Consider the following 27,013-nt stretch of genomic DNA (forward strand, 5'->3'; position numbering starts at 1 on the left):
GTAAGATGTTTCAGTGAATTTTGTGGATGGTTCATTTTGCAGCCACAGTTTAATGAGGGAGCAAATGGACGACGTTGTGGGTGTGCTACATTGGCACTGGAAGCATGGCAACACTTGTGGGCTGACCCCAACACATGCTCGGACACAAAATGACACATTCACTGCATGGTTCAATCTACACATGACAATTAAACTCCATCTTTAATGAATCTAATCTGTTTAAGAGTTCTGAAATTGGTGCCTGGGAGGCCAGGTGAATTGGCTATTGTATCCTGGATTGTGTTAACCTCCTTAAGTTTTGTCCAGTGTGGGAGGTGCCTTTGAATACGCTGGCTGCTTTACTGAGGCAGTGAGAAGTGTAGACAGGGTCGATGGAGGGGAGGCCGGTGCTTGTGATGTGCTGAGCTGTGTCCATAACTCTTTGCAGAACGGCTGAGACTGGGGATCTGTGGCGTCCAACGGCATCCATCACATTCTTGTTATTGAAAGGCCTGGACCGAGTGGACATGGAGAGATGTCTCCAGTAGTGGGAGAGTCTCGGGCCAGAGGGCACAGACTGAGAATAAAAGGACATCCCTTTACAACAGAGATAGAGAAATTTCTTTAGCCAGAAGGTGGTGAATTTATGGAATTCATTGCCACAGATGGTTGTTGACTTCATGGGTTTCCTCTGGTTTTCCCTTACACTCCAAAGACTTATGGGTTAGTGGGTTAAATAGTCACATGGGTGTAATTATGCAGTGCGAGTCACTGAGCCTGTAACTGTGTGTGCCTCCAAATCTAAATTCAAAATCACTGGGTATGTTTAAAGCAGAGGTTGATAAATTCTTGATTAATAAGGCTGTCAAAGGTTACAAGGAGGATGGGGTTGAGAGGGATAATTAATCATCCATGATGGAAGGGTGGAGCAGACTCACTGGGCTGGATGGTCTAATTCTGCTCCTGTGCTTTATGGTCTTTCGGTTGTATTTCTCCTTAGGTCTGGCACAGAACGTCCCAGTGTGGCCCGTGATGTTATACGCCAGTATCTACGGCAGCAGCCCGACCAGACCGTGCTCATTCTGCACGCCAAGGTCGCTCAGAAATCGTATGGGAATGAAAAGAGGTAAAAAGATCACAAAATGAGATCTCAATTCTACAGTTCCTTTAATCTCCTTTGGAAACATTTCCTTTACGTTTCTTGTTTAGTAATTGTCTTTTGTCCCATGTACAGTGATAATCGTCCCTTTGCATGCCATCCATACAGATCATTTCACCACACCAGTGCAGTGAGGTTCGTACGGCACAGAAGTGTAGTGGTTAGGTAACACGTAACAGTGCCAGCAATCAGAAGATCAGGGTCAACTTCACCCTGCCGTCTGTAAGGAGTCTGTACTTTCTCCTTGTGACTGCTTGGGTTTCCTCCAGGTGCCCCTCTTTCCTCCCATGTTCCAAAAGGTGTAGGGGTTAGGGTTAGTAAGTTATGGGCATGCCATTTGGAATGGCGCCACCTGGACAACACAAACACCTATGTCACGATGCTGTTCATTGACTATAGCTCAGCATTTAGTACCATCATTCCCACAATCCTGATTGAGAAGTTGCAGAACCTGGGCCTCTGTACCTCCCTCTGCAATTGGATCCTTAACTTCCTAACAGGAAGACCACAATCTGTGCGGATTGGTGATAACATATCCTCCTCACTGACGATCCACACTGGTGCACCTCAGGGATGTGTGCTTAGACCACTGCTCTACTCTTTATACCCATGTCTGTGTGTCTAGGCACAGCTCAAATGTCATCTATAAATTTGCTGATGATACAGCCATTGTTAGTAGAATCTCAGATGGAGACGAAAGGGCGTATTGGAGCAAGATATGCCAACTAGTGGAGTGGTGTCACAACAACAACCTGGCACTCAATGTCAGTAAGATGAAAGAGCTGATTGTGGACTTCAGGAAGGGTAAGATGAAGGAACACATACCAATCCTCATAGAGGGATCAGAAATGGAGAGAGTGAGCAGCTTCAAGTTCCTGGGTGTCAAGATCTCTGAGGTCTAACCTGGTCCCAACATATCGATGCAGTTATAAAGAAAGGAAGGCAGCGACTATACTTCATTAAGAGTTTGAAGAGCTTTGGTTAGTCAACAAATACACTGAAAACCTTCTGTAGATGTACTGTGGAGAGCATTCTGACAGGCTACATCACAGTCTGATACAGGGAGGGGAAGGTGCTACTGCACAGGACCGAAAGAAATTGCAGAGAGTTGTAAATTTAGTCAGTTCCATCTTGGGTACTAGCCTACGAAGTACCCAGGACATCTTTAGGGAGCGGTGTCCCAGAAAGGCAGCATCCATTATTAAGGACCTCCAGCACCCAGGGCATGTCCTTTTCTCACTGTTACCATCAGGTAGGAGATACAGAAGCATGAAGGCACACACTCAGCGATTCAGGAACAGCTTCTTCCCCTCTGCCATCTGATTCCTAAATGGACATTGAAGCTTTGGATACTACCTCACTTTTGTAATATATATTATTTCTGTTTCTTGCATGATTTTTTATCTATTCAATATACATATACTGTAATTAATCTACTTATTTACTTAGTATTATCATTTTTTTTCTTCTATGTCATGCATTGCATTGAACTACTGCTGCTAAGTTAACAAATTTCACGACACATGCCGGTGATAATAAACCTGATTCTGATTTTCGTGCCCGAGGCATGGTGACCCTTGCGGACTGCCCCCAGCGCATTCTTGGACTGTGATGGTTGTTGACACAAACACCACGTTTCACTGTATGTTTCAAATGTGACAAATAAAGCTAACCTCTAATCTCTAGTACAAGGGAAAACCAGTAACAGAGTATAGATAACAGTGTCACATTGACAGAGAAAGTGCAGTGCAGGCGGAGAACAAGGTACAAGGACCATATTGTGCTTTGATAATACACTTAATTAGACTTTGATTGTGAGGGCAAGAGTCCATCTTACACACAAGAGGTAGTTTTATAACAGTTGGGCAGAATCTGTGCTTGAGCTTGATGGTATGTGCTTTCAGGCTTTTGTATCGTCTGCCTGATGAGAGAGGTTCAGTCCCCTCATCATCATTATGTGCCGCATCATATGACATCATCATTATGTGCCGTGTGGTATGACGAGGATGATCATGGTTCTTGAATATAATTGTTCTTGATTATTTATTGTAATGCCTGCACTGTTTTGTGCACGTTATGCAGTCCTGGGTAGGTCTGTAGTCTAGTGTAGTTGTTTTTTCCCCTCTGTGTTGTTTTTTATGTAGTTCAGTCTAGTTTTTGTACTGTGTCATGTAACACCGTGGTCCTGAAAAACGTTGTCTCATTTTTACTATGTACTGTACATAGCAGTTATGGTCAAAATGACAATAAAAGTGACTTGACTTGACTTGAAGTGGTTTGCCATTGCCTTCTTTTGGGCAGTGTCTTTACAAGATGGGTGATCCCAGCCATTATCAATACTCTTCAGAGATTGTCTGCCTGATGTTAGTGGTCACATAACCAGGACTTGTGATATGCACTAGCTGCTCATACAACCATCCACCACCTGCTCCCATGGCTTCAAGTAACCTTGAATAGGGCGGCTATGTAGGTGCTACATCTCGTCCAAGAGTGACCTGTGGGCTAGTGGAGGGAGGGAGAACTTTGTACCTCCTTTGGTAGAGACATATCTCCACCCTTCCCCCGTCAGTAAGGCTGACGATAACATGCTCTAAGTCCAGATCTGTGGGTTTGGATGTGGCTAAAGGATCCTATATAGAGTCCTAATGGTTTGGCATGGTTTAGATGGGCCAAAGGGACTGCTTCTTTGCTGTAGTGTTCTATGACTCTATTCAATGACTCTAGGGTCTACACATTCTACCAGAGAGAGGACAAGTGGGCATTAACAAGGTAATGGGGTGGTTTGTTTGGGCAGTATTGTTTAATGTCCAATCAGAGGGACCTTGAGGTGTACCATACCTTCCTAGTTGGCAAGAGATAACTGTACCCAGCACAGTGCAGGTACCCATTGCAAATCACTACAACTTGTATAGGGAGTTCATGACGATCTCATTGTTTCTTTTATTCAAGGTTAAGGTGAATAGGTCTTGCAGGCAAGTTACATAGGAAGAGAAAGTTACATTTCCTCAACACCTTTATAACCTGTAAAGCACTATGGGGCTTCCTCAGGTCCCGACGTGCAGTCATAGTCGTAATGTGGGAGATGCAGCAAGGTGCCATTCACCGGACCAAGAGTCAGAATCAGAATCAGGTTTATTATATCTGTTGATTTAGAGATTCAGCCCGAAACAGGCCCTTCCGGCTCAACGTTTTGCACTGCCCAGTAACCCACCTATTTAACCCCAGGACAATTAACCATGGTCAATTATCCAACTAACCTGTAAGTCTTTGGAACGTGGGAGGAAACCGGAGCACCTGGAGGACACCCATGCAGTTATGGGAACGATGTACAAACTTCTTGCAAACAGCATTGGAATTTGCTGTGATACGAGGGTTATGGCGGAAGAAAAAATGGCTGGAGTTGCATAGCACTTTTGTGCAATGGTGCTTCAAACATCAAACTTACAAAAATTGGCCAAAATAGCAAAAAGAAAACTGCCAATATATACAAAAGATATCTACCAGTAAACACAATAACAGTTCTGTACTTTGTCCAGTGTCAGGTCCTGGCAGTTTGATCTCTCTCTGCTACTGAGAACAAACTGCCCTGGTTTTTTTGGCACCAGGGGAAATCACCTTTAATTACCCACAAAATTAACTTAAGAATACACATGAATTAGAATATGATGCAATGTAGTTGCAATCATATTACTAAATAAACAGAAGTATCTACCTTAAATACAGTATATATACAACATACACACATACCCATTACTAAAGAAATGAAAGCCAACCGATTATAAGGATAGACAGTGATGTGTGGATGCTCAGTGCAACGACAGCAGAATGACAAAGCAATGTTTGTAACTGTGTGTCCTGACGAAGGGTCTCGGCCCGAAATGTCGACAGCGCTTCTCCCTATAGATGCTGCCCGGCCTGCTGTGTTCCACCAGCATTTTGTGTGTGTGTTGTTGTTTGAATTTCCAGCATCTGCAGATTTCCTCGTGTTTGTAACTGGTTGTGTGTGTGTGTGTGTGTGTGTATTAGTAAATTGTAGCATGCATGGCCACACTTGCAGGATGCCCAGCACAATCCTTGCAGATTTAATTTGACACAAATTACATATTTCACTGTATGATATATTCTCCTGCCTGCTTGTTGCTTCCTCGAAGAACTCTGACAGATTTGTAAGGCACGATTTCCCTTTATAGAAACTATGCTGACTTTGACTTATTTTATCATTAGTCTCCAAGTACCTTGAAACCTCATCCTTAATAACAGAGTCCAACATTTTCCCAACCACTGAGGTTGGGCCAACTGGTCGATAATTTCATTTCTTTTGTCTTCCTCACTTCTTGTGTGATTGATAGGAGGCAGCAAATGGGAACTAATGATCCTTTTCTGGTTGGCTGCCAGTGACTACTGGTGTTCCACAGGGGCTGGGGGTGGGTCTGCTTCCTCTTATGCTGTACATCAAAGTTTGATGCTGGAATTTGTTGCCAAGTTTGCAGAGGATACGAAGATTGGTGGAGGGGCAGGTAGTGTTGAGGAAAATGTTGGAAAATGCATGGTCATGCAGTTTGCTCATAGAAATAAATGTGCAGACTATTTTCCAAATATGGAGAAAATCCAAAAATCTGAGATGCAAAAGGACTTGGGAGTCCTTGTGCAGAGCATTCTGAATGTTAACTTGCAGGTAGAGTCAGTGGTGAAGAAGGCAAATGCAATGTTAGCATTCATTTCGAGAGGTCTAGAATACAAGAGCAGGGATGTGATGCTGAGGCTTTATAAGGCACTGGTGAGGCCTTACCTTGAATATTGTGAACAAGTTTGGTCTCCTTATCTAAGATAAGATGTGCTGGTATTGGATGATTCACAAGGATGATTCTGGGAATGAAAGGGTTATCATATGAGGAATGTTTGATAGCTCTGTGGCTGTACTTGCTGGAATTCAGAAGGATGAGGAGGGACCTCACTGAAACCTTTCGAATGTTGAAAGGCCTAGACAGAGTAGATGTGGAAAGGATGTTTCCCATGGTGGGAGAGTCTAGGACAAGAGAGCACAGCCTCGGGATAGAGGGGCATCCATTTAAAACAGAGATGCAGAGAAATTTCTTTAGGTAGATGGCAGTGAATTTGTGAAATTTATTTTCACAGGGAGCTATGGAGGCCAGGTCATTGGGTGTATTAAAGGCAGAGCTTGGTAAGTTCTTAATTGGAAATGACATCAAAAGTTATGGGGAGAAGGCTGGGGAATGGGCTGAGGAGGGGAAAGAAAGATCAGCTATGAATGAATGGTGTAACAGACTCAATAGGTCAAATGGCCTAATTCTGGTCCTATGTCTTATGGTCTTAAAGAGTGGAGTGACATTTGCAATCTTCCAGTCTTTCAGGACCATGCTAGAATCAAGCGTTTCTTGAAAGATCATCACCAATGTGTCTGTTATCTCTTCAGCAACTCATGGGATGTAGCTTATCTGGTCCAGCTGACATATTCACCTTAAGATCTTTGAGGTTGTCTAGCACTTTTTCCCTTCTAATAGCAATGGCACTCACTCCTGCTCCCTGACACTCACCGACCTCTGACACAGTGCTTATGTCTTCCAAGGTGAAGACTGATGCAAAGTACCCATTAGCTTCACCAGCCATTTCTTTGTCCCCCATTACCACCTCACCAGCATCATTTTCCAGTGGTCCAATATCAACTCTCACCTCCCTTTTACTCTTTATATAACTGAAAAAAGACTTTTAGCATCCTTCTTTATATTATTGGCTAGTTTGCCCTGATTTTTCATCTTTTAGCTTCTTGCACATTTTTAGTTGCCTTTTCTTGGATTTCAAAAGCTTTCCAATCATCCAACTTCTCACTCACTTTAGCTACCTTATATGCCCTTTCCTTGGCTTTTATACAGTCCTTAACTTCTCTTGTCAGCCACCATTGCCTACCCCTGCTATTTGAGAACTATTTCTTCTATGGGACATATCTATCCTGTGCCTTGTGAACTATTCCCAGAAACTTCAGCCATCTCTGCTGTGCTGTCATCCCCACCAGTATCCTCCTCCAATCCACCTGGGCAAGCTCCTCTCTCATGCCTCTGTAATTCCCTTTGTTCCATTGTGACACTGATACATGTGGATCATGCTTCTCCCTCTCAAATTGCAGTATGAATTCAATCATATTATGATCACTGTCCCCTAAGGGTTCCTTTACATTGAGCTCCCTAGTAAGATCTGGGTTATTACACAACACCCAATCTAAGATAGTCTTTCCCCAAGTAGGCTCAAGCACAAATTGCTCAAAAAAAGCCATCTCGTAGGCATTCAACAAATTTCCTTTCTTGTGATCCAACACCAACTTAATTTTCCCAATCCCCTTACATATTGAAGTCCCCCATTACAATCCCCCAATCCTTTTGCAATCTCAACCCCACATCTTGGCTACTATTTGGAGGCCAAAATATGATTCCCATAATGTTTTTGTTTTACCCTTGCAATTTCTTAACTCCATCCACAAAGATTGGACCTACTCTGACCCTGTGTCACCTCTTTCTAAAGATGTAATTCCATCTCTTACCAACAGAGCCACACCACCGCCTATGCCCTCCTGCCTGTCCTTTCAATACAAAGTATATCCTTAGATGTTAAGCTCCCAACTATGGTCTTCTTTCAGCCACGACTCAATGATGCCCACAACGCCATACCGACCAATCTGTAACTGCGCCACGATTTTGTCCACCTTATTCTGAATGCTATGTGCATTTAAATACGGCACCTTTAGTCCTGCATTCTTCGCCCTTTTAAATTTTGTCTCTGTGGTACAATTTAACTCTTTGCTCTGTCTACATTTGTACCCAATCATTGGCTTGACCTTCTTGACATTCTTGTTACATCCATCATCCTCTTGTAAACCTGTTAGCTCATCCTCAGCTCTATCATACTGGTTCCCATCCCCATACCATATTAGCTTAAAGGAAGGAATGAACAAATTAGGACTGTATTCTTTGGAGCATAGAAGATTGAGAGGAGATTTAATAGGAGTATGCAAAATTATGAGGAGCATAGATAGGGTAAATACAAACAGGCTTTTTCCACTGAGGTTTGGTGGGATTACAACCAGAGGTTATGAGTTAAGGTTGAAAGGTGAGAAGCTTAAGGGGAACATGAGGGGAAACTTCTTCATTCAGATGGTTGTGAGAGTGTGGAATGAGCTGTCAGCACAAGTGGTGCATGCAAGCTCGATTTCAATGTTTAAAGGAAGTTTGGATGGGTACCTGAATGGTAGGGGTATGGAGGTCCCAGTGCAGGTTGATGAGAGTAGGTGGTTTAAATGGTTTTGGCATGGACTAGATGGGCCAAAGGGTCAGCTTCTGTGCTGGTATTCTCTATGGCTCAATGACCTCATCACAACCTTTCCATACACCTCAGGTCCTCAAGTCCCAGCAGCATCCTTGTAAATTTTTTCCACTCTTTCAATCTTATTAATATCTTTCCTGTAGGTAGGTGACCAGAACTGTACACCTCTTAGCTTTATATCTATATTCACTCTCTCAAGTCCTGGAAGCATACTTTTTGGATTCGTTAGAAAATTTATTATTCTACAATGTAGAGTGAATGAAAAATCTGTTGATGCATTGGTGTAAAACTATTGGACAATCTGGAAAATCTGTGAGTTTGGTACCACCGAGGCTTTGAGAGTGCCAGATTAATGAAGTTTTCCCAAAACTCGACTGTTGCCGCTGGCTCTGTGCTGCTGGATTCTGTGCCGGGTTGGGGTTGGCCCTTCCTGTCAGTGCTGCCCTCCTGTAGTCGCTCAACGGGAGACAAACTGGATTGCGTTCATCTGTGTCTACACTGGCTCGAGATGAGAAACTGCTGGGGTCTTGTTTTTGCTGAAATGTGGCTCCAGGGCGACATCTTATGCACATCCATCTACAGGCCATGACACTCAGGGATATGGGCTACATTATTATTTTGTTTTCTTTGTAACTATATTTTTCTGTTTTCATAATTATATGTGTCTGTGTTTTGCACCTTGGCCCTGGAGGAATGCGGTTTCATTTGGCTATATTCTTGTATGGGTGAATGACAATTAAACTTGAACTTGGACTTAATGAATGAATTTCCTTTATAATCTTAGGTTTTTCTGCCCCCCGCCATCTGTATACCTGACTGGCCCCGGATGGAGAATCAAACATGAACGGCTGAAATGTAAGCACATCTTAGCATTGACATGGATTATTACTTTGTAATTATCACAGAGGGAGCCTACAGTCAGTGGCCACTTTATTAGGTACACTAGTACTCCTGCTTGTTAGTGCAAAAATCTAGTCAATTACATGGCAGCAACTCAAAGCATAAAAATATGCAGACATGGTCAAGACCAAACATCATAATGGGGAAGAAATGTGATCTAAGTGATTTTGACTGTAGAATGATTGATGGTGTAAAATGTAATTGTTTGAGTATCTCAGAAACTGCTGATATCCTGGGATTTTCGACAGTCTCTAGGATTTACAGATTATAATGCAAGAAACAGAAAAACATCCAGTGAGTGGCAGTTCTGTGGGTGAAAATTCCTTGTTAATGAGAGAGGTCGGAGGAGAATGGCCAGAGTGGTTCAGGCTGACAGAAAGGTGACACTAACTGAAACAACCATGTGTTACTACAGTGGTGTGCAGAAGAGCATCTCTGAATGCACAACATGTCGAACCTTGAAGTGGACGGGCTACAGCAGCAGAAGACCACAAACATACACTCAGTGGCCACTTTATTAGGTACAGGAGATACTGAGCAAAGTGGCCACTGAGTGTATATCTTGGTATCTGTGCACAATAATGAAACATTGGCCCAGTGGTTGAGTTGCTTCTTTTTGCCTCCAGGACATCTCCAGGTTGACTATTTAACTTGCATAACATGTTATTAAGGAGGCTGTTCAGCCCAATGGGACCAAGCCAGCTCCTAGCAGGGCAATCTCACCATTTCCTTTCCCCTCTTGCCTCTGGAGAGAGCAGAGCCCCCCCCCCCCCCCCCCCCGAATACTCAGGATCAGAATCAGGTTTATTATCACTGACAAATGGCATGCAATTTGTTGTTTTGCAGTAGCAGTGCAGTGCAATACATTAAAAATTATTCTAAATTACAGTAAGAAATATATGCTAAATAAACAAGTAGTGTAAAAGGAGAAGAAAAGTGAAGTAGTGTTCATGGGTTCACGAAGCGTTCAGAAATCTGTTGGCAGAGAGGAAGAAGCTGTTCCTAAAACACTGAAGCAACACACACAAAATGCTGGAGGAACTCAGCAGGCCTGGCAGCATCTATGGAAAAGAGTCAACAGTCAACATTCTGGGTTGAGTCCCTTTCTCAGTCCTCATGAAGGATCCGAAATGTCAGCTGTTGACTCTTTTCCATTGATGCAGTCTGGCCTGCCGGTTTCCTCCAGCATTTTGTGTCTGTGCTTTGATTTCCAACATCTGCAGATTTTCTCTTGTTGAGTGTGTGTCCTCAGGCCCCTGCACCTCCTCCCTGACGGTAGCAATGAGGGCCTGTTTCCAACAGGTGATGTCTCAAGATGTTGGTGAGGCCACATTTGGAATATCATGTTCAGTTTTGTTGTCACCCTCCTACAGGAGAGATTCTGCTTAGCTGGAGAGAGTGCAGAGGAGATTTATGACAAACACACACAAAATGCTCACCCAGATTTACAAAGATGTTGCCGCGATTCGAAGGACTGAGTTAGGGAGGGAGGTTGATCAGGTTGGAAAATTGGCACTCGCCCCATCTTCCTGCCACCTTAAAGGGGACTGAGTTCCTCATGTACTCACCCACCATCCCATGAGCATCCGTATCCAACACATCATTCTCTGTAAGCTCCATCATCTTCAATGGGTTTCTACTTCCAAACACATCTTTACCTCCTCCTCACTCTCCACTTTCCACAGGGATCAGTCCCTCTGTGATTCCCTTGTCCATTCATCCCTCGTCACTAATCTCCTTCCTGGCACAAATGCCTGCAAGTGACAGGAATGCTACAGCTGCCCATTCACTTCCTCCCTCACCTTCTATTTATCCATCTATCCATCCATCCATCCATCCATCCATCTATCTATCTATCTATCTATCCATCCAGTATTTGTACAGTTTGCCTTATTTTGCACATTGGTTGTTTGTCAGTATTTGAGTGTAGGTTTCCATTGATTTGATTTTATTTCTTTGTTCTATGGAGTATGCCCTATAGGCAATCCAACTGCACACGGCCACATCCCGTTTATTCCCAATGAACAGAATTCCCAAAACCATCATGAAATGCCTCTCAGTTGTCTGTGCTCAGCAAAGCTGTGTCCACAGAAAGGAACCAGGCCTCTGCCGGTCCTAATATGGAAGTAACAGGACGATTGAGAAGCCTAGTGGAGTCCGGGTCTCTGCCAGTTTTGTATAACCGGAATCTCTGAATAGGCTATTAACAGCACTGGGCAACGAAGTTCGTACCCAAGGACTGGAGGAATCTTGCTCCAGGATTATCCATGTCCAAACATAACATTACTTGGCAGCGCAGTGTGTTTTAATCAGGGCCGGTCTCTGTGTGCATCTGCTCCACTGGGACAGACGAGATAGAGGGAAGGAAACACATGGATGGCCTGTTGGAGAGGCATCGCCTTTGTTGGTGAATGATTTCTGAGTTGTCAGGGTGACTAGATCCTGCCAATTAAGCTAAAAAGTTTACACCCGGATAATATAATGTAAAAATTAGAGAGCGTGGAAGAGATGCCAGGAATTGTTTATGGGCTAGAGTGTGGAGGGAAGTGATGCCTGCAAAGAATTCCAGATTGGCTGAGCAGGGTTTTTCTTGCCGTGCCTGGGGATTCTCAAGGCCTGTGTACAGCCAGCACCTTCTCTGAGAGGGCTTTGCTTTTGAATAAAGTGTTCATAATTTTTGCAAAATGATGGCTTTTTTAATGCAATCATTCAATGTTTTAAAAACCCTGTATCAAAATCAGTCATTACTGAACATCTAGTATTAGATGTAGGCAAGTCACCATAATTTAAATGTGAATGGTCTTGCGCTTTTCATATACACTCAATGGCCACCTTGTTAGATACCTCCTGCACCTAGTAAAGTGGCCACTGAATGTGTGTTCATGGTCTTCTGCTGCTAAAAACGCCTACTCTTCAAGGTTCGGTGTGTGTGTGTTCAGAGGTACACTTCTGCACACCACCGTTTAACATGTTACTTGAGTTACTGACAACATCCTGTCAGCCTGAACCAATCTGGCATTCTCCTCTCACCTCTCTCATTAACGTAGCATTTTCATCCACAGAACTGCCGCTCACTGGATGTTCTGTTTTTCTTTTGCACCATTTTCTATAAACTCTAAAGACTGTTGTGTGTGGAAAATCCCAGGAGATCAGATACTCAAACCCAATCATTCCACGGTCAAATCCACATTTCTCCCCTATTCTGATGTTTGGTCTGAACAACAACTGAACCTCTTGACCATGTCTTGATGCTTTTATGCACTGAGTTTCTGCCACATGATTGGCTGATTAGATATTTGCATTAACGAACAGGCGTACAGGTGAATCTAATAAAGTGGCCACTGAGTGTATTATGTTATGATAGCAACGTTTTAGAGGCATTTAGACAGGCAGAGAATAACAACATCTTGAGGCAAATAGGATTAGAATCTTAGGGTTGTATATGGTGATATATATGTGAGTGAGTGAGGTCTCTGTCCATCTGAGTTGACCATGGATATTACGTCCTAGCTGTCTGGAAATGTAAGTCTGGGCAGTACGATATGGAGAGCAAGCTGTTGCCCATGCAGCAAGCTCCCCCTCCCTACGCATCTGATGACCCCAAAGGAAGGGCAGAGACCGATACAGTTGGTACCAGCAGCGTTGCAGGAATTGCCAGTCAGCTTTGAACTCAATGTAGGACTGACTTAGGGACTCCAATTCCGGATTTTTCCCTCGGGGCTTACTCCCAAAGCCTTGAGTATTGCTGCAAGACAACGGAGGTTTGAGATAAGAGTTTTCCTTCGCTAGGCTGACGAACTCTATCTGCCCGAAGTGACTGGTTTTAAGGTGCCAGTAACCTGCTTTTGCCCCTTGTCCTGTCAGTAGAAATGGTTCCACCAAGGTTAATAGCTAAACCACAAATGAAGGCCAGGAGCTGGACTTGGTTCTCAGAGGCTATTTGAGATGTACATCATTGGGAGCTTGTCCTCATTGCCACCCCCAGCTTAACAACTGTATATGAACTTTGGCAATAATTTACTTTGAACTTTTTTTGAACTTTGGATGTCATAAGTATTGTGGGCCGAAGGGCTTGTTCTTGTGTGGTATGTTCTATGCTCTAAATGGCCTTTGGTATTTCCCCAAAAATGCACTTTAATGCAGAACATAAGACAGTTCAGCAGAGAAACAGGTTCTTTGGTGCACCATGTCTATGCTGAATGAGATGCCAAGTTAAATTAGATCCCTTCTTGCATATAATGCAGCGCCTCCATTCTCTGTACATTCACGTGTCCTTTTGACAGCTTCTTAAACATCATTATTGTTTCTGCTAACACTAGTAACCCTGGCAGCTCTGTCCAGGCGCCCCCGCCACTCTCTGTGAATAAACTCGTTCCACTCCTGTCCTTTAAACATTTTACCTCCCACTTTAAGTGCATGTCCTGTAATATTTGACATCTCTAACCTTTACATGCCTTAAATTAAGAGCAGCTGTTAGCGAAACGTTGTTACAGTGCCAACGACGTCAGTTCAATTCCTGCCTCTGTCTTTGAGGAACTTGTGCTGTATGTTCTCCCTGAAACCGTTTCTCTTGGGTGCTCCTGTTTCCTCCCACATGCGGGTTAGTGGGTTACTTGGTTGCATGGGCTGTGCAGAAGGGCCTGTTACTCTGCTCTCTCTTTAGGTAAAAAAAATTAAAACTTGGCTTAAAAGTCCAAAAATTCAAAGTAAATTTATTATCACATTATGTGCTGTATACATCACCATGTACTACCCTGAGACACATTTCCTGCAGGCATTCACAGCAAAATACAGAAATATAATAGAATTTAGGAAAACTAGAAATAATAAAGACTGACAAACAACCAATGTAAAAAGAAGACAAATTGTGCAAATAATCAAAACAGAAAATAAACAATACTGAGAACATGAGTTGTAAAGTCCTGGAAAGTGGGTCCAAACGTTGTGACACCAGTTCACTCCTGACACTTTTCCAATTCCCTGACGTGTGTTCTTGGGGCCTGGAGCGAATGTGAACGCTGAGATGTTTTATGCATTTGGTTCATGCTGGACTGGTTAAGAATGATAAACACAACTTGTTTCCTCAGCTGGGGGGGAATTCAGAACAAAGGGGTATCAGAAATCTCAGACTTACACCTTTCCGATGTGAAATCAGGAAGCAGTACATCATTCAAAGAGCTGGAAGTCTGGGGAATATTGTGAGCAATTTCATTCCCCGTATCTAGGGAAAGATGAGCTGGTTCACCAGGAATGAAAGGCTTAATGTATGAGAAGTGTTTGATGTGTCGTAGAATTCAGAATGATAAGGGGGGAGGGGGCAGCCATTGAAACCACTGAAAGGCCCGGATAGAGTGGGCATGGAGAGGATGTTCCCATCAGTAGGAATCTTGGATGTGACAGCATTACGGCAGGATGAAGGGGCATCCCTTTGAAAATGAGATCGGGAGGAATTTCTTCAGACAGAGAATGGTGAATCTGTGGCATTTGCTCCCACAGAAGGTAGTGGAGTCCAAGTCATTGGGTATATTTAAGGCCGAGGCTTCTTGATTGGTAAGGTCGTTAAGGATTACGGGGAGAAGGTGAGAGAACAGGGTTGGAAATTCAGCCATGTTTGAATGGCTGAAGAGATTCGATGGGCCAATTGGACAAATTCTGCTCTTCTATCATATGGTTTTATGGAAATCTGGAAATCCCCCAGGAAGACCAGGTGGATCATAGGTTTATACAGCCCTTCAGCTGGATCATACATGCCGACCAAAATGTCTATCTGAGCAGGTCCCATCAGCTGTATTTTGCCCATAATCCTCTGAATGTTCCTTATCTATGTACCTGTATTTTAAATGTTGTTATTCTACCCACCTCTACCAATAAGGCAAAATACAAAAGCCTGAAAGCATGGAGCTCAAAGACAGCTCTTGAACGGATTTCTTTTATGATTAAATGGAGTCTTGACCTGGGACAGCGTGGTAGCATTGTGATTAGCACAAAGGTTTGCAGTATCAGCGACCCGCGTTCAATTCCCGCCGCTGCCTGTAAGGAGTTTGTACGTTCTCCCCCTGATTGCGAGGATTTCCTCCCACAGTCCAAAGGCCTACCAACTGGTAGATAAGTTGGCCATTGTAAATTGTCCCGTGGACTAGGACTCACACTGGACTTTCTCTGTAGTTTTTCCCGTGATTAGGTTGGGATTAAATCGGGGTATTGCTGGGCAGCCTGGCTCTCGGGGTCAGAAGGGCCTATTCCACGCTGTTTCTCAATCAATAAATAATGAATGTTATGATCCATCACTTTATTGTCTACTCACACTGGACTTCTTCTGTAATTTTTACAATTTATTCTGCATTATTATTGTTTTACCCTGTTGTAGTCAATGCACTGTGTAATGCTTGGATCTGTATGAACAGTATTCATGACCAGCATTTCACTGTACTTTGGTACATGTGACAATGATAAAACAATTCCAATTCCAATACCATACACCCACCACCCTCTGTATATAAAACACTCCTCTCTTGTGTCTTTCCCTTCTCACCTCACACTTACGCCCTTTACTTTTGGCTATGTATGGGGAGTCCATGGAGGGGTAACACCTTTGGTGAAGGGACTTGTCATGTCCGTTCTGGGGCAGCTCACTCACCTTTGGTCCCGATTGGACATTCAGTGCTCACCTGTGGCTCCAAGGCTGTTTGCATGAGACAGCGACCACACCCCAGGTACACCATTTCAACAGGTGGGCTAAACCAGGTTGAGGATAGCCAGTGGATCCCAAACGGCGGTGAGATGGGGATGTGCCTGACCTAGCACGTGAAGTCAGCTCCGGCGATCTGGGGGGGATGAGATCTACAGTGAGATCCAACAACCAGGGTGGTGGTACTGCAACGCTCCGTGGAGAGCGAAGGACATGACGAGGCACAGAGAACATCACCTTCATCCACTGCAGCCAGGGAAGAGTCCAGTTTGTGTCGCTTGTTCGTACCACTGGACCTGGACTCCTGAGGTCGAGAGAGCAGAACTGCCCCAGGTCAATGGGTTTTCTTTAAAAACTCTCCCACCCAGATTTCTTTGTAACTTGTCTTCATTGATATGATGGACATCAATCAATGAATGTGATTTTACATCCTTCTATAAGGTCAACTCTCTGCCTCTACACTTCAAAACACGGTGCCTCAAGAAGGCAGCATTAAAGACCCTCACTACTCAGGACACGCCCTCTTCCCTATCACTTCTTCCTCTCCGCTATCAGATTTCAGAATGGTCCCTGAACTCATGAACTCCACCACACTATATTTTCCCTCTTTTTGCATTACTTATTTGATTTTATATATTTTATTGTAAATTTTACTAATTTTTTAAATGTATTGCAATGTACTGCTGCTGCAAAACAACAAATTTCACCACAGGTCAGTGATAATAAACCTGATTCAGATTCACCTCTGTCTCTGGCCTTGGAAGCATGGATCTTTCATGAACTTCACTTCCCTTGGGAACGGTTGGGGAGGGGATGTTTGGTTTTCAAGCCAGCGGCAGGTGGAACAGGCGGGAGACTCGATGAAAAATATTTTGAAATTTTCCACACTGGTAGGTGGGATCCCTATGCAATTTCCCAGTAACAATTGGCAGACCCACCCAAAGTCTGGAGCAGCCTTACCTGAAAGCCTTAAAGCAGGAGTTCCCAACCCTTTTTATGCCCTGGACCCCTATCATTAACCAAGGGGTCCATGAATCCCAGGTTGGGAACTCCTGCCTTAAAGGGCTCTACAGTAATGGGGCCAAATTCTCTGACGCCACCCCAGATCCTCTCCCCTCAGTCTCAGGGAAGCTGGGGAGCAGTGCCTCCTAATGGCTTGCTCGCCGGCTTCCTCTGCTGCCCCTCCCCTCTAAGAAATAAAGTTTGGATTAGCTCAGAAGGGGTGCCACCTGTTTTTCAACACGCCCACTCAGTGGGCACCGGCAGCCTGCCAGTGAAACTCAAGCTAGGTTTGACTATGAATGTTGATAGTTGTGTGGCTGGGAACTATTTAGGGAATTTTCAAATTCCTTTATGGGGTCTTCAGCCCTGAATTCACTCAGACTTTTTGCCCACACACTACCATAATTCTCTCTTCCATTTATACTGCCTGGTTTATTGGATATGTCCTGTAAGCAACTCATAGCACTGACATAGAAACATAATTTGCCATTCCAACCCAACTGGGCTCACCCTATCAGAGATATTCCCTTTATTACACCCATCCTTCATTTTCTCTGCTACTGAAAATTAACTTGTTTTTTCTTCTCTCTCTTTTTATTGTTCTCTATTTCATTCTCTATCTCTGTCACTGTCTTTGTCTCTCCTTATCTCTCTCTCACTCTCTCTGTCTCCCTTTCTGTCTGTCTGTTTCTCTCTGTCCATCTGTCTCTCTCCTTCTCTTTCTCCATCTCTCTGATGCTGTCTTCCTTTGTCTGTCTCTCTCTCTCCTTCTGTTTCTGCCCCCACCTCTTTCTCTCTTTCTCCACTTCTGTTTGTCTCTCTGTGTCTCTGTCTCTCCCTCTCTCTCTGTCTCTCGCTGTCTGTCTATCTGTCTCTCTTCCTTTCTCTTTCACCCTCTCTCTGACTCTGTCTTTTTCTGTCTCTGTCCCTCTTTCTCTTTCTCTCTTTTTCTGTCTGTCTCTGTCTCTCTGTCTCTGCTTTGGTCTCTTTTTCTGTCTCTGTCTCTGTCCCTCTCTCTCTTTCTACACCTCTGTTTCTTTGTCTCTCTCTCTCTATCTCTGTTTCTTTATCTGCCTCTATCTGTCTGTCTGACTCTCTCTCTATCTCTCTGTCTCTGTCTGTCTGTCTCTATCTCTGTCTGTCTGTGTCTCTCTCTGACTCTCTCTCTATCTCTGTCTCTGTCCCTCTCTCTCTTTCTACACCTCTGTTTCTTTGTCTCTCTCTCTGTCTCTGTCTGTCTGACTCTCTCTCTCTCTCTCTCTGACTCTCTCTCTATCTCTGTCTGTCTGTCTCTGTCTCTTTCTCTGTCCGTCCGTCTGTCTGTCTGTCTGTCCTGAAGAACTGTTTCTTTCTCCGTGGATGCCTGCTGCCTTTCCAGTGCTTTTTGTTTATTAGCTCATATTCTCAGAATTTGCTGATGTTTTTGATTTTCATTTTCTGCCATAACTGCGTTGGGAGTGTGATACAAATGTGACCGAACATCCAAACGGAGGTCACAGAGTCATAGAACAAATATAGAATATAGAACAATATAGCACAGTACAGGCCCTTCAGCCCATAACATTGTGCCGACCTGTTAACCTACTCTATGACCAATCTAACCCTTCCCTCCTACATAATCCTCCATTTGTCACAGAGCTGCACAGCACAGAGACAAGCTCTTCAACCCAACCCGCCCTTGCCAAGCGAGGTGGTCCCATTTGCCTGCATAGGTTTCATATCCCTCTAAGCCTTTCCTATCGATGAAACTGTATAAATGTCTTCTAACTGCTCTTAATGTACCTTCCTGTCCTGATGAAGACTCCCAGCATGAAATGTCAGCCGTTTATTCCCCTCCATAGATGCGGTCTGACTGGCCACAGGTCACTCCTGGGCAAGGTGCAGCCACTGCCTAGCCCCCCAGTCAGGGTCACGTGAGGCCATGGGAGCGGGTGGTGGGTGGTTGTACGAGCAGCTGATGCACCTCCCGAGTCCTGGTTATGTGACCACTGACACCAGGCAGACAATCTCTGAAGAGCATTGATAATGGCTGGGGTCACCCGTCTTGTAAAGACACCGCCCAGGAGAAGGCAATGTCAAGCCACCTCTGCAGAAAAATTTGCCAAGAACAATCATGATCATGAGACCATAATTGCCTGTGTCATACAACTGGCACATAATGATAATGCCATTTGACCCTTCCAGCCCAATGAACCACACGCCTAGCAACCCACCTGTTTAAACCTAGCCTAATCACAGGGCAATTTACAAAGACTGATTGACCTACTAACCAGTACGTCTTTGGACTATGGGAGGAACCTTCAGTATTTTGTGTGTGTTGCTCAAGATTTCCAGCATCTGTAGAATCTCTTGTGATTATGATGTTCCTACCTCAACCACTTCCTCCTGTTTCCGATTCCATGTACTCACTAACTTAAGCGTAAAAAGAAGATGAACCTAAGGTCCCCATTAACACCCTTTCTCCTTAAAACTATTATCTTCAGTTTTAGTTTCCCCTACCCTGTTTCAATGGTTCAATGATTCCATTTAATATCAGAGAATGTATACAATATACAACATGAAATTCTTACTCTTCACAGACAGCCACAAAACAGCAGAAAACGCTAAAGAATGAATGACAGAAAAACATTAGAAGCCCAAAGCCCTCTTCTCTCCTCCCATGCACAAGCAGCAGTATAGCATCAACCGTCCCACCACCCACCACGCAAACATTAGAAAAGCCCCCGAAGAGACCATGATCTAGAGTCCATCAAAAACCACTATTCATCCCAACAGTTCAACATCCCACAATCTCTCTCTCACTAATGAGGGAGAGAGAGATATTGCTTCTGCCACAGTGAGGTAGGAGAGCAAATGCTCGCTGTTTCAATGTTACAGTCTGCAGTGTCACTTTATTTTCAGTCCCACTGACTCAAGATCAGCAGTTAACTTGCTCTCACTGTCGAGAGAGAGAGAGATCGAGTGCAGAGACCTCAGACAGCCACAATGCCTCGATGTTACGATCTCACATGCTGCTTCAGTCTACAAAGACTGACCACAAGCCCAGTCTGCGGTCCTTACTGCTCTTCCTTCCGTATGGGATCTACAGGACTGTGCAAAAGTCTAAACGCGTATATGTAGCGAGGGCACCTGAGACTTTGACACAGCACTATAGTAAGTTTATGTGTTACACTGTACTGTTACCACAAAAAAAAATTTCATGACGTAAGAGTGATGATAAACCTGACTCTGATAGGGGTCTCTATTGTGGACTGAGAGTGGGAAGAGGCAGGGAGAGGGGAATCATGGATGGGAAAAGGGGAATGGAGAGGGGAGGGAGTGAGAAGAACTGGAGAGACATTCTGTAATGATCAATTGTTTAGAATCGAATGATGTCACCTGGTGTGTCAGGGCTGGGAGTGGCTGCACCCATGACATTCCCCACCCTGGCACCCCTTCTCTGCCACCTGTCCTACACCCCTCCCACACTGCTCCACCCTCACCATTCTGACATCCTTCATCCCACTAGATATATAAGACTTTTGCACAGTACTGTATTTGTCAACATCGTGCGGAGGACAAGTTTATAAATCTGATGGGAATGAAGGATGCCCTTCCGGCCCTTCAACCCGTGCTGCCCAGCAACCTCTGGTTTAATGGGACAGTTCACAATGACCAATTAACCTACCCACTGGTACGTCCTTGGACTGTGGGAGGAAAGAGGAGCACCCGGAAGAGAGGTCACAAGGAGAACATACAAACTCCTTAGAACAGTGGTAGGAATTGAACCCAGGTTGCTGGTACTGTAAAGCTTTGTGCCAACCACTACACTATCTTGGGGTCCAAGTTCATAACTCCCTGAAAGTGACTACACAGATTGATAGGGCGGCTAGGAAGTCATATGGCATGCTTGAATTTATTAGTCCTGACATTGAGCTCAAAAGTTGGGAAGTTACGTATGTTGCAACTTTATAAAGCTCTAGTTAGGCAGCATCTGGAGTATTGCTTACAGTTCTGGCTGCCCCACTATGGGAAGGATGGCGAGGCTTTTGGAGAGGGTGCAGAACAGGTTTACCAGAATACTGCCTGGATTAGAGGCCGTGAGTTATCATGAGAGGATGGACAAAAGGGTTGTTTTCTCTGCAGGGTTGGAGGCTGAGGGGCAGATCTGATAGATTATGAGAGACATAGACAGACTAGACAGACAATATCTTGTTCCCAGGTTTGAAATGTCGAATACCAGACAGCATGCATTCAAAGTGTAAGGGAATTTTTTTTAAACACTGAATGGTGGCTGTGTAAAAAATTGAGACTTTTTTTTCCCCCAGGGCTGAAATGGTTAGCATGAGAGGGCAAAGTTTTAATGTGCTTGGAAGTAGGTACGGAGGAGATGTCAGGGGTAAGCTTTTTATGCAGAGAGTGGTGAGTGTGTGGAATGGGCTGCCGGCGACGGCGGTGGAGGCGGATACAATAGGGTCTTTTAAGAGACTCTAAGACAGGTATATGGAGCTCAGAAAAATAGAGGGCTATGGGTAACCCTAGGTAATTTCTCACGTAAGGACATGTTCGGCACAGCTTTGTGGGCCAAAGGGCCTGTATTGTGCTGTAGATTTTCTATGTTTCTATGTTTTTAGAGACATTTAAAGAGACACATGAATGTGAGGAAAAAGGAAGGATATGGACAGAAGGGCAAATTTGATAACAATTTCATTGGTTTGGAACAACATTGTGGGCCTTAGGGCCTAATTTTTAATATTCCATATTCCTAATAATATTCCGTATTAATTTAGTGCCTTGAATTTGAATTCCCCACTTTAGCTCAGATTAGATTTATTTGTCACATGTGCATTCAAATTTACAGTGTAATGTGTTGTTTGTGTCAATGACCAACACCGTCCGAGGATGTGATGGGGCAGCCCACGAGTGTCACTGTCTGTCACCACATATTGCACGTCATCAGCTTACTAACCCTAATCCGTGCGTCGTTGGAATGTGGGAAGAAACCGGAGCAGTGTGGGAGGAAACGCAGGCGGTCACTTGGCGAACATACAACAGACAGCGGCAGGAATCGAACCCAGTTGCTGGCACTGTAAAGCGATTGTACTGACCACCGCGCTACCATGCCGCCCTGTGTCCTCTTGGTCAGGTTATAGGCAGAGTAACACCAAGTTATCCCGAGATCTCACCGAGACCCATTCTGTTTCAGCTTGCGGCCTTGGCGAATCGAGCTGCAGACTCTGTGGCTACATGGGCCTGGATAATATGCTGACCAGCCAAGGAGATGCACTGAAGGTCAACTTTGAAGAACTGCCAGACTCACAGGTAACAATGACAGTAAGTGTTGTCCCTGGTGTTGTGTCTGGTGTTGTGTTGTTGCCTCTGAGGGAGAGCGCGATGAGTTCAGGTGTTTCCAGTCTAGAGACACGACATTTTCAAAGCCCCAAGGAAAGTGTCCCACATGATATTTCAGGTGGAATCCCACTGCCACCCTTTCTAAGGGTTCCTGGCCCACATGCAACCTTTAGTACCATCAGAGGATAAGTTATAGAAACAGAATTAGGCCATCAAGGATGATTTATGCTCAGAGGTCACTTATTGGGCACCTCCTGTACTTCACAAAATGGCCACTGAGTCTATGTTCATTGTCTTCTGCTGCTGTAACCCATCCACTTCAAGGTTCAACATGTTGTGCTTTCAGAGATGCTCTTCTGCACACCGCTGTTGTATCTTGTGGTTACTTGAGTTACCATTACCTTCCCATCAGCTTGAACCGGTCTGGCCATTCTCCTCTGATCTCTCTTAGTAACAAGGCATTTCACCCACAGAAGAGCTGCTCACTGGACGTTTTTTGTTTCTCACATTCTCTGTAAACTCTAGAGACTGTTGTGCATGAAAATCCCAGGAGATCAGCAGTTTCTGAGATCCTCAAACCACCCCATCTGGCACCAACAATCATTTCACAGTTAAAGTCACTTAGATCACATTTCTTCCACATTCTAATGTTTGGTCTGAACAACAACTGAACCTCTTGACCGTGTCTGCATGTTTTTATACATTAAGTTGCTGTCACATGATTGGCTGATTAGATATTTGTATTAACAAGTAGGCACACAGGTAAACCTAATAAAGTGGCCATTGAGTGTATTTTTTTCCCTTTCACCTGCATCCTCATGCCAAGAAGAGAGAGACAAGAGACTGCAGTTACCAAAAAGGGAGCTGGAGAAACTCAGCAGGTCAGGCAGCATCTGTGGAGGGGAAATGGACAGATGTGTTTTAGGTTGGTTCCCTTCCTCTGGACTCCAGACTAAATGTCAAAGACAGAGAAGAAGGTTATTTGGTGCAGGGCCAGTGAGGCAGGGCTCATGATAATTTGTGCGTTCTCTGTTCTTCCAGAAGTTTGGCTGTGCCAAAGCGTTGTACATTTCCGATGCCGACAAGCGTAAGCACTTTCGAATAGTTTTACGGCTTTTTCTCGGCAGTGGACAGGAGGTTGGGACCTTCTACAGCAAATTGATCAAAGTCATTTCGAAGCCTTCCCAGAAAAAGCAGTCCATTAAAAACGCTGAGCGTAAGTATGACGGGGAGAGGTTATGATGTTGACACCGGGCGGTTGGTCAGATGAGTCTGTTGTTACATACTGACCCTTGGTCCAGAGTACAAGACCTCAGCTGACATTATGGGACCACTGATGCAGTGTAGGAATATTGTCTGTCAGATACAGTGTTAAACTCTTGTTCTGTCCTCTTGCCTTAGTTGGACATAAAGATCTACCCATATTCATTGGTTCCATTTAATATCAGAGAATGTATGCAGTATACAGTTTGAAATTCTTACTCTTCACAGATATCCATGAAATAAGAAACCCCAAAGAATGAATGACAGAAAATGTTAGAAATCCAAAGCCCCCTTTCCCCTCCCCCACTTGCTTCAGCAAAAATATCAACCTCCCTTCTTCACTCAGCGTGCAAACGATAGCAAAGTCCCCAGACACTGTGATCTAGAGTCCATCAGAAAAAAACTATTGTTCAAAAGACCACAAGGTGCATTCTACCTCTTAATCACCCTCACGGAGAACAGACGAAGGGTCGTGACCTGAAGTATTGCCTGGGCATTCCCCTCCATAGACGCTGCTTGATCTGCCGAGTTCCTTCAGTGTTTTGTGCGTTGCTTGCAAAGTTCAGGCGCAGCTTCAGATTGAGATTTATTTATCACATATACATGAGGGGGCAAATCCTCAGAATAGAGGGGTGTCTCTGGAACAGAGATGAGGAGGAATTTCTTTAGCCAGAGGATGGTGGATCTGAGGAATTAATTGCCACAGACGGCTGTGGAGGCTAAGTCATTTAAAGCAGGAGTTGATCATTGTCTTCATTATGTGCTGTGCCATAGGACATGGGCGATCATGGTCTCATGACCCTGAGTGTTCTTGGCAATTCTTTCTACAGAAAAGGCTTATCATTGCCTTCTTCTGGGCAGTGTCTTTACAAGACAGGTGACCCCAGCCATTATCAATGCTCTTCAGAGATTGTCTGCCTAGCAACAGTGGTCACATAACCAGGAGTGTGATATACACCAACTGCTCGTACAACCACCCACCACCTGCTCCCATGGCTTCACGTGACCCTGATCAGGGGGCTAAACAGGTGCTGCACCTTGCCCAAGGGTGACCTGCAGGCTAGTAAAGGGAAGGAGCTCCTTACACCTCCTTTGGTAGAGACTTATCTCCACCCCACCACCCCTGGAGGCTGATAGGTTCTTGATTAATAAGGGTGACAAATGTTACTGGGGGAAGGCAGGAGAATGGGGTTGAGAAGGATAATAAATCAGCCATGATGGAATGGTGGAACAGACTCGATGGGCTGAACAGCCTGATTCTGCACTGGAGGAACTCCATGGCTCAGACAGCATCTGTTGAGGGAAACGGACAGTCGATGTTTTAGGCTGGATCCCTTTAACGAAAGTCCAGTGCAGCAGTCCTGATGAAGGGTCTCGACTGTGTACTTCCCTCCATAGACGCTGCCAGACCTGCTGCGATTTACTGCCCGTGTCTCTAAAATGGACACAGATTCGCAGTGTCCTCATGTGGAAAGTCCTGTCCATGTCACCTCCGCAGTTCCCATCCTGAATAATGTTCAAGAGCTGTTTCTTTCGTTGTGCCTAGTATGTATTTCGTCAGACTCCAAGGTGGCCTTGTTTAATCGCCTGCGTTCTCAGACTGTCAGTACACGGTACCTGTGTGTGGATGGAGGAGAGTTCATCGCCAGTGCACGGCAGTGGGGAGCGTTTACTCTCCACTTGGGTAAGGGTTCAGATTCACTTATTTATTTATCACGTGAATATCGAAACAAGCCATGAAATGTGTCATTTGTGTTAACAACCAAGGATGTGCTACGGGAAGCCTGCAAGTGTAGCCAGACATTCTGACGCCAGCACTCGGTAGCTTTCCCACAGTGCTCAGCCAAACAACACAAGTGGCAACAGCAACCAACCAAACTCCGTTCCACCCACAGACAGGCCACCTCCCCACCTCCAGTGGATTTGCAGAGTTTCAGACATCAGACCTCTAATTTCCCCCAGTGACATCAGGCCTCTGACATCTGGAAATCCCAACCCATGGTCTTTGAACATTGGGCCTTAACTTTTGGATTCACTGACTTCAGTCCTTTGTATTGACCTCAGGACTCACCAATCACAGGACTGCGAACTCCAGACCTCACATTCCGAACTCCAGACCTCACATTCCGAACTTGGATGGACCTCTGATCTCAGGACTTACCAACCTGTGGTGAGGGTGGGGTGGGGAGGGATGCGAACCCAATGTCTGCTGTCCTTGCTCATTGACCATGAGGATCGACTCCTGTCCCCAACCTCTAACTCTCCCATTCCCGGCTCTAAACCCTAATCTGACCTCTAGCTCCCTGTGCTGTCCACAAAACCACCCCTATGAGCCCAAATAACAACGGTCTGGGCTATGACCTCGATGGACATTGCAGCTCGGTAGCCATCTTGACCAGAGTCTAATGTGTGTTCATGGGGTTCCCTGTGCATTGTGCTGGTGTTTGGAAAGGAAGCCATGAATCTGTGAAGCAGTGGTCAGAATTCAGCTGTACTCTGGCCAGGTTTTGACCCATGTTTTCAAAGAGTACATTAGTTGGTCATTGTAAATTGTCCCGTGATTAAGTTCAGATTAATCAGGATTGTCAGATTTTGCCAGGGCGAAGTGGTTTGAAGGGCCAGAAGGGGCCTACTCCACACTGTATCACTAAATAAATAATGGGCCAAGGCCTCGTGTGCAGTGTCACTCCTGGGTTTCAGGAATCCAAGTCCAAGGTTATCGTCAAGTACGCATATACAGTGAGGTGTATAGGTATAAGAAGAAGCCCTTGCTGGAAAACAGGGAATCTCCTCACTATTCCAGTATAACACCCTGTTGTTTCCCCTGCAGACACTGACTCAAGCCAGAAGGGTGATTTCTATCCCCATGATGGATACATCCGATATGGAACAGCAGTCAAATTAATCTGCACCACTTCTGGAGTCTGCCTCCCAAGCATGGTGTGTACATCTTCCGTGCGTTCACTTCAGACACCTTGCAGTTTGCTGGGTGTTATTTTGTGTATTCACCAACTGTGAGAGGGAGATATTCCCTCAGGTGATAGCTCCATGCCCCAATCAGTACCAGTAACAAGCTTCAGAGACCCTTAACTGGGTGTAAAATGTACTACGTAGCCTGTCTTGCAATGGCTCCATGAACCAGGTTTGTTGAAATGTTGAACACTGACAAATGCCTGAGGAACTCAACAGGTGAGGAATCAGCTTTGGAGGGAAATAAACAGTTGAGATTTCGGGCTGAGATCCTTCATCAGGACGAGAAAAGAAGGGGGTAGAAGCCAGAATAAGAAGGTGGGGGAAGGGAAGGAGTACAAGTTGGCAGGTGGTGGGTGAAACCAGGTGAGAGGGAAGGTAGGTGGGTA

At 44.7% G+C, this 27,013-nt stretch overlaps 1 protein-coding gene across 5 annotated transcripts in view; it reads left to right on the forward strand.

Moving 5' to 3' along the window:
• The window catches only part of rbpjl (recombination signal binding protein for immunoglobulin kappa J region-like), a 70,374-nt gene that overhangs the window by 25,562 nt on the left and 17,799 nt on the right, over positions 1-27,013 (forward strand). For 3 of the 5 annotated variants that reach the window (XM_073062166.1, XM_073062162.1, XM_073062163.1), the window contains exons 3-8: positions 980-1,105; positions 9,255-9,325; positions 22,246-22,373; positions 23,433-23,607; positions 25,201-25,338; positions 26,485-26,594. In XM_073062166.1, coding sequence (XP_072918267.1) covers positions 980-1,105; positions 9,255-9,325; positions 22,246-22,373; positions 23,433-23,607; positions 25,201-25,338; positions 26,485-26,594 — 748 coding nt within the window. The remainder of the gene's footprint in view (positions 1-979; positions 1,106-9,254; positions 9,326-22,245; positions 22,374-23,432; positions 23,608-25,200; positions 25,339-26,484; positions 26,595-27,013) is intronic. The other 2 variants (XM_073062164.1, XM_073062165.1) reach the window with 2 other exon arrangements.

The sequence above is a fragment of the Hemitrygon akajei genome, chromosome 11 (genome assembly GCF_048418815.1).
Source record: "Hemitrygon akajei chromosome 11, sHemAka1.3, whole genome shotgun sequence".
NCBI classification, from domain to species: Eukaryota; Metazoa; Chordata; class Chondrichthyes; order Myliobatiformes; family Dasyatidae; genus Hemitrygon; species Hemitrygon akajei.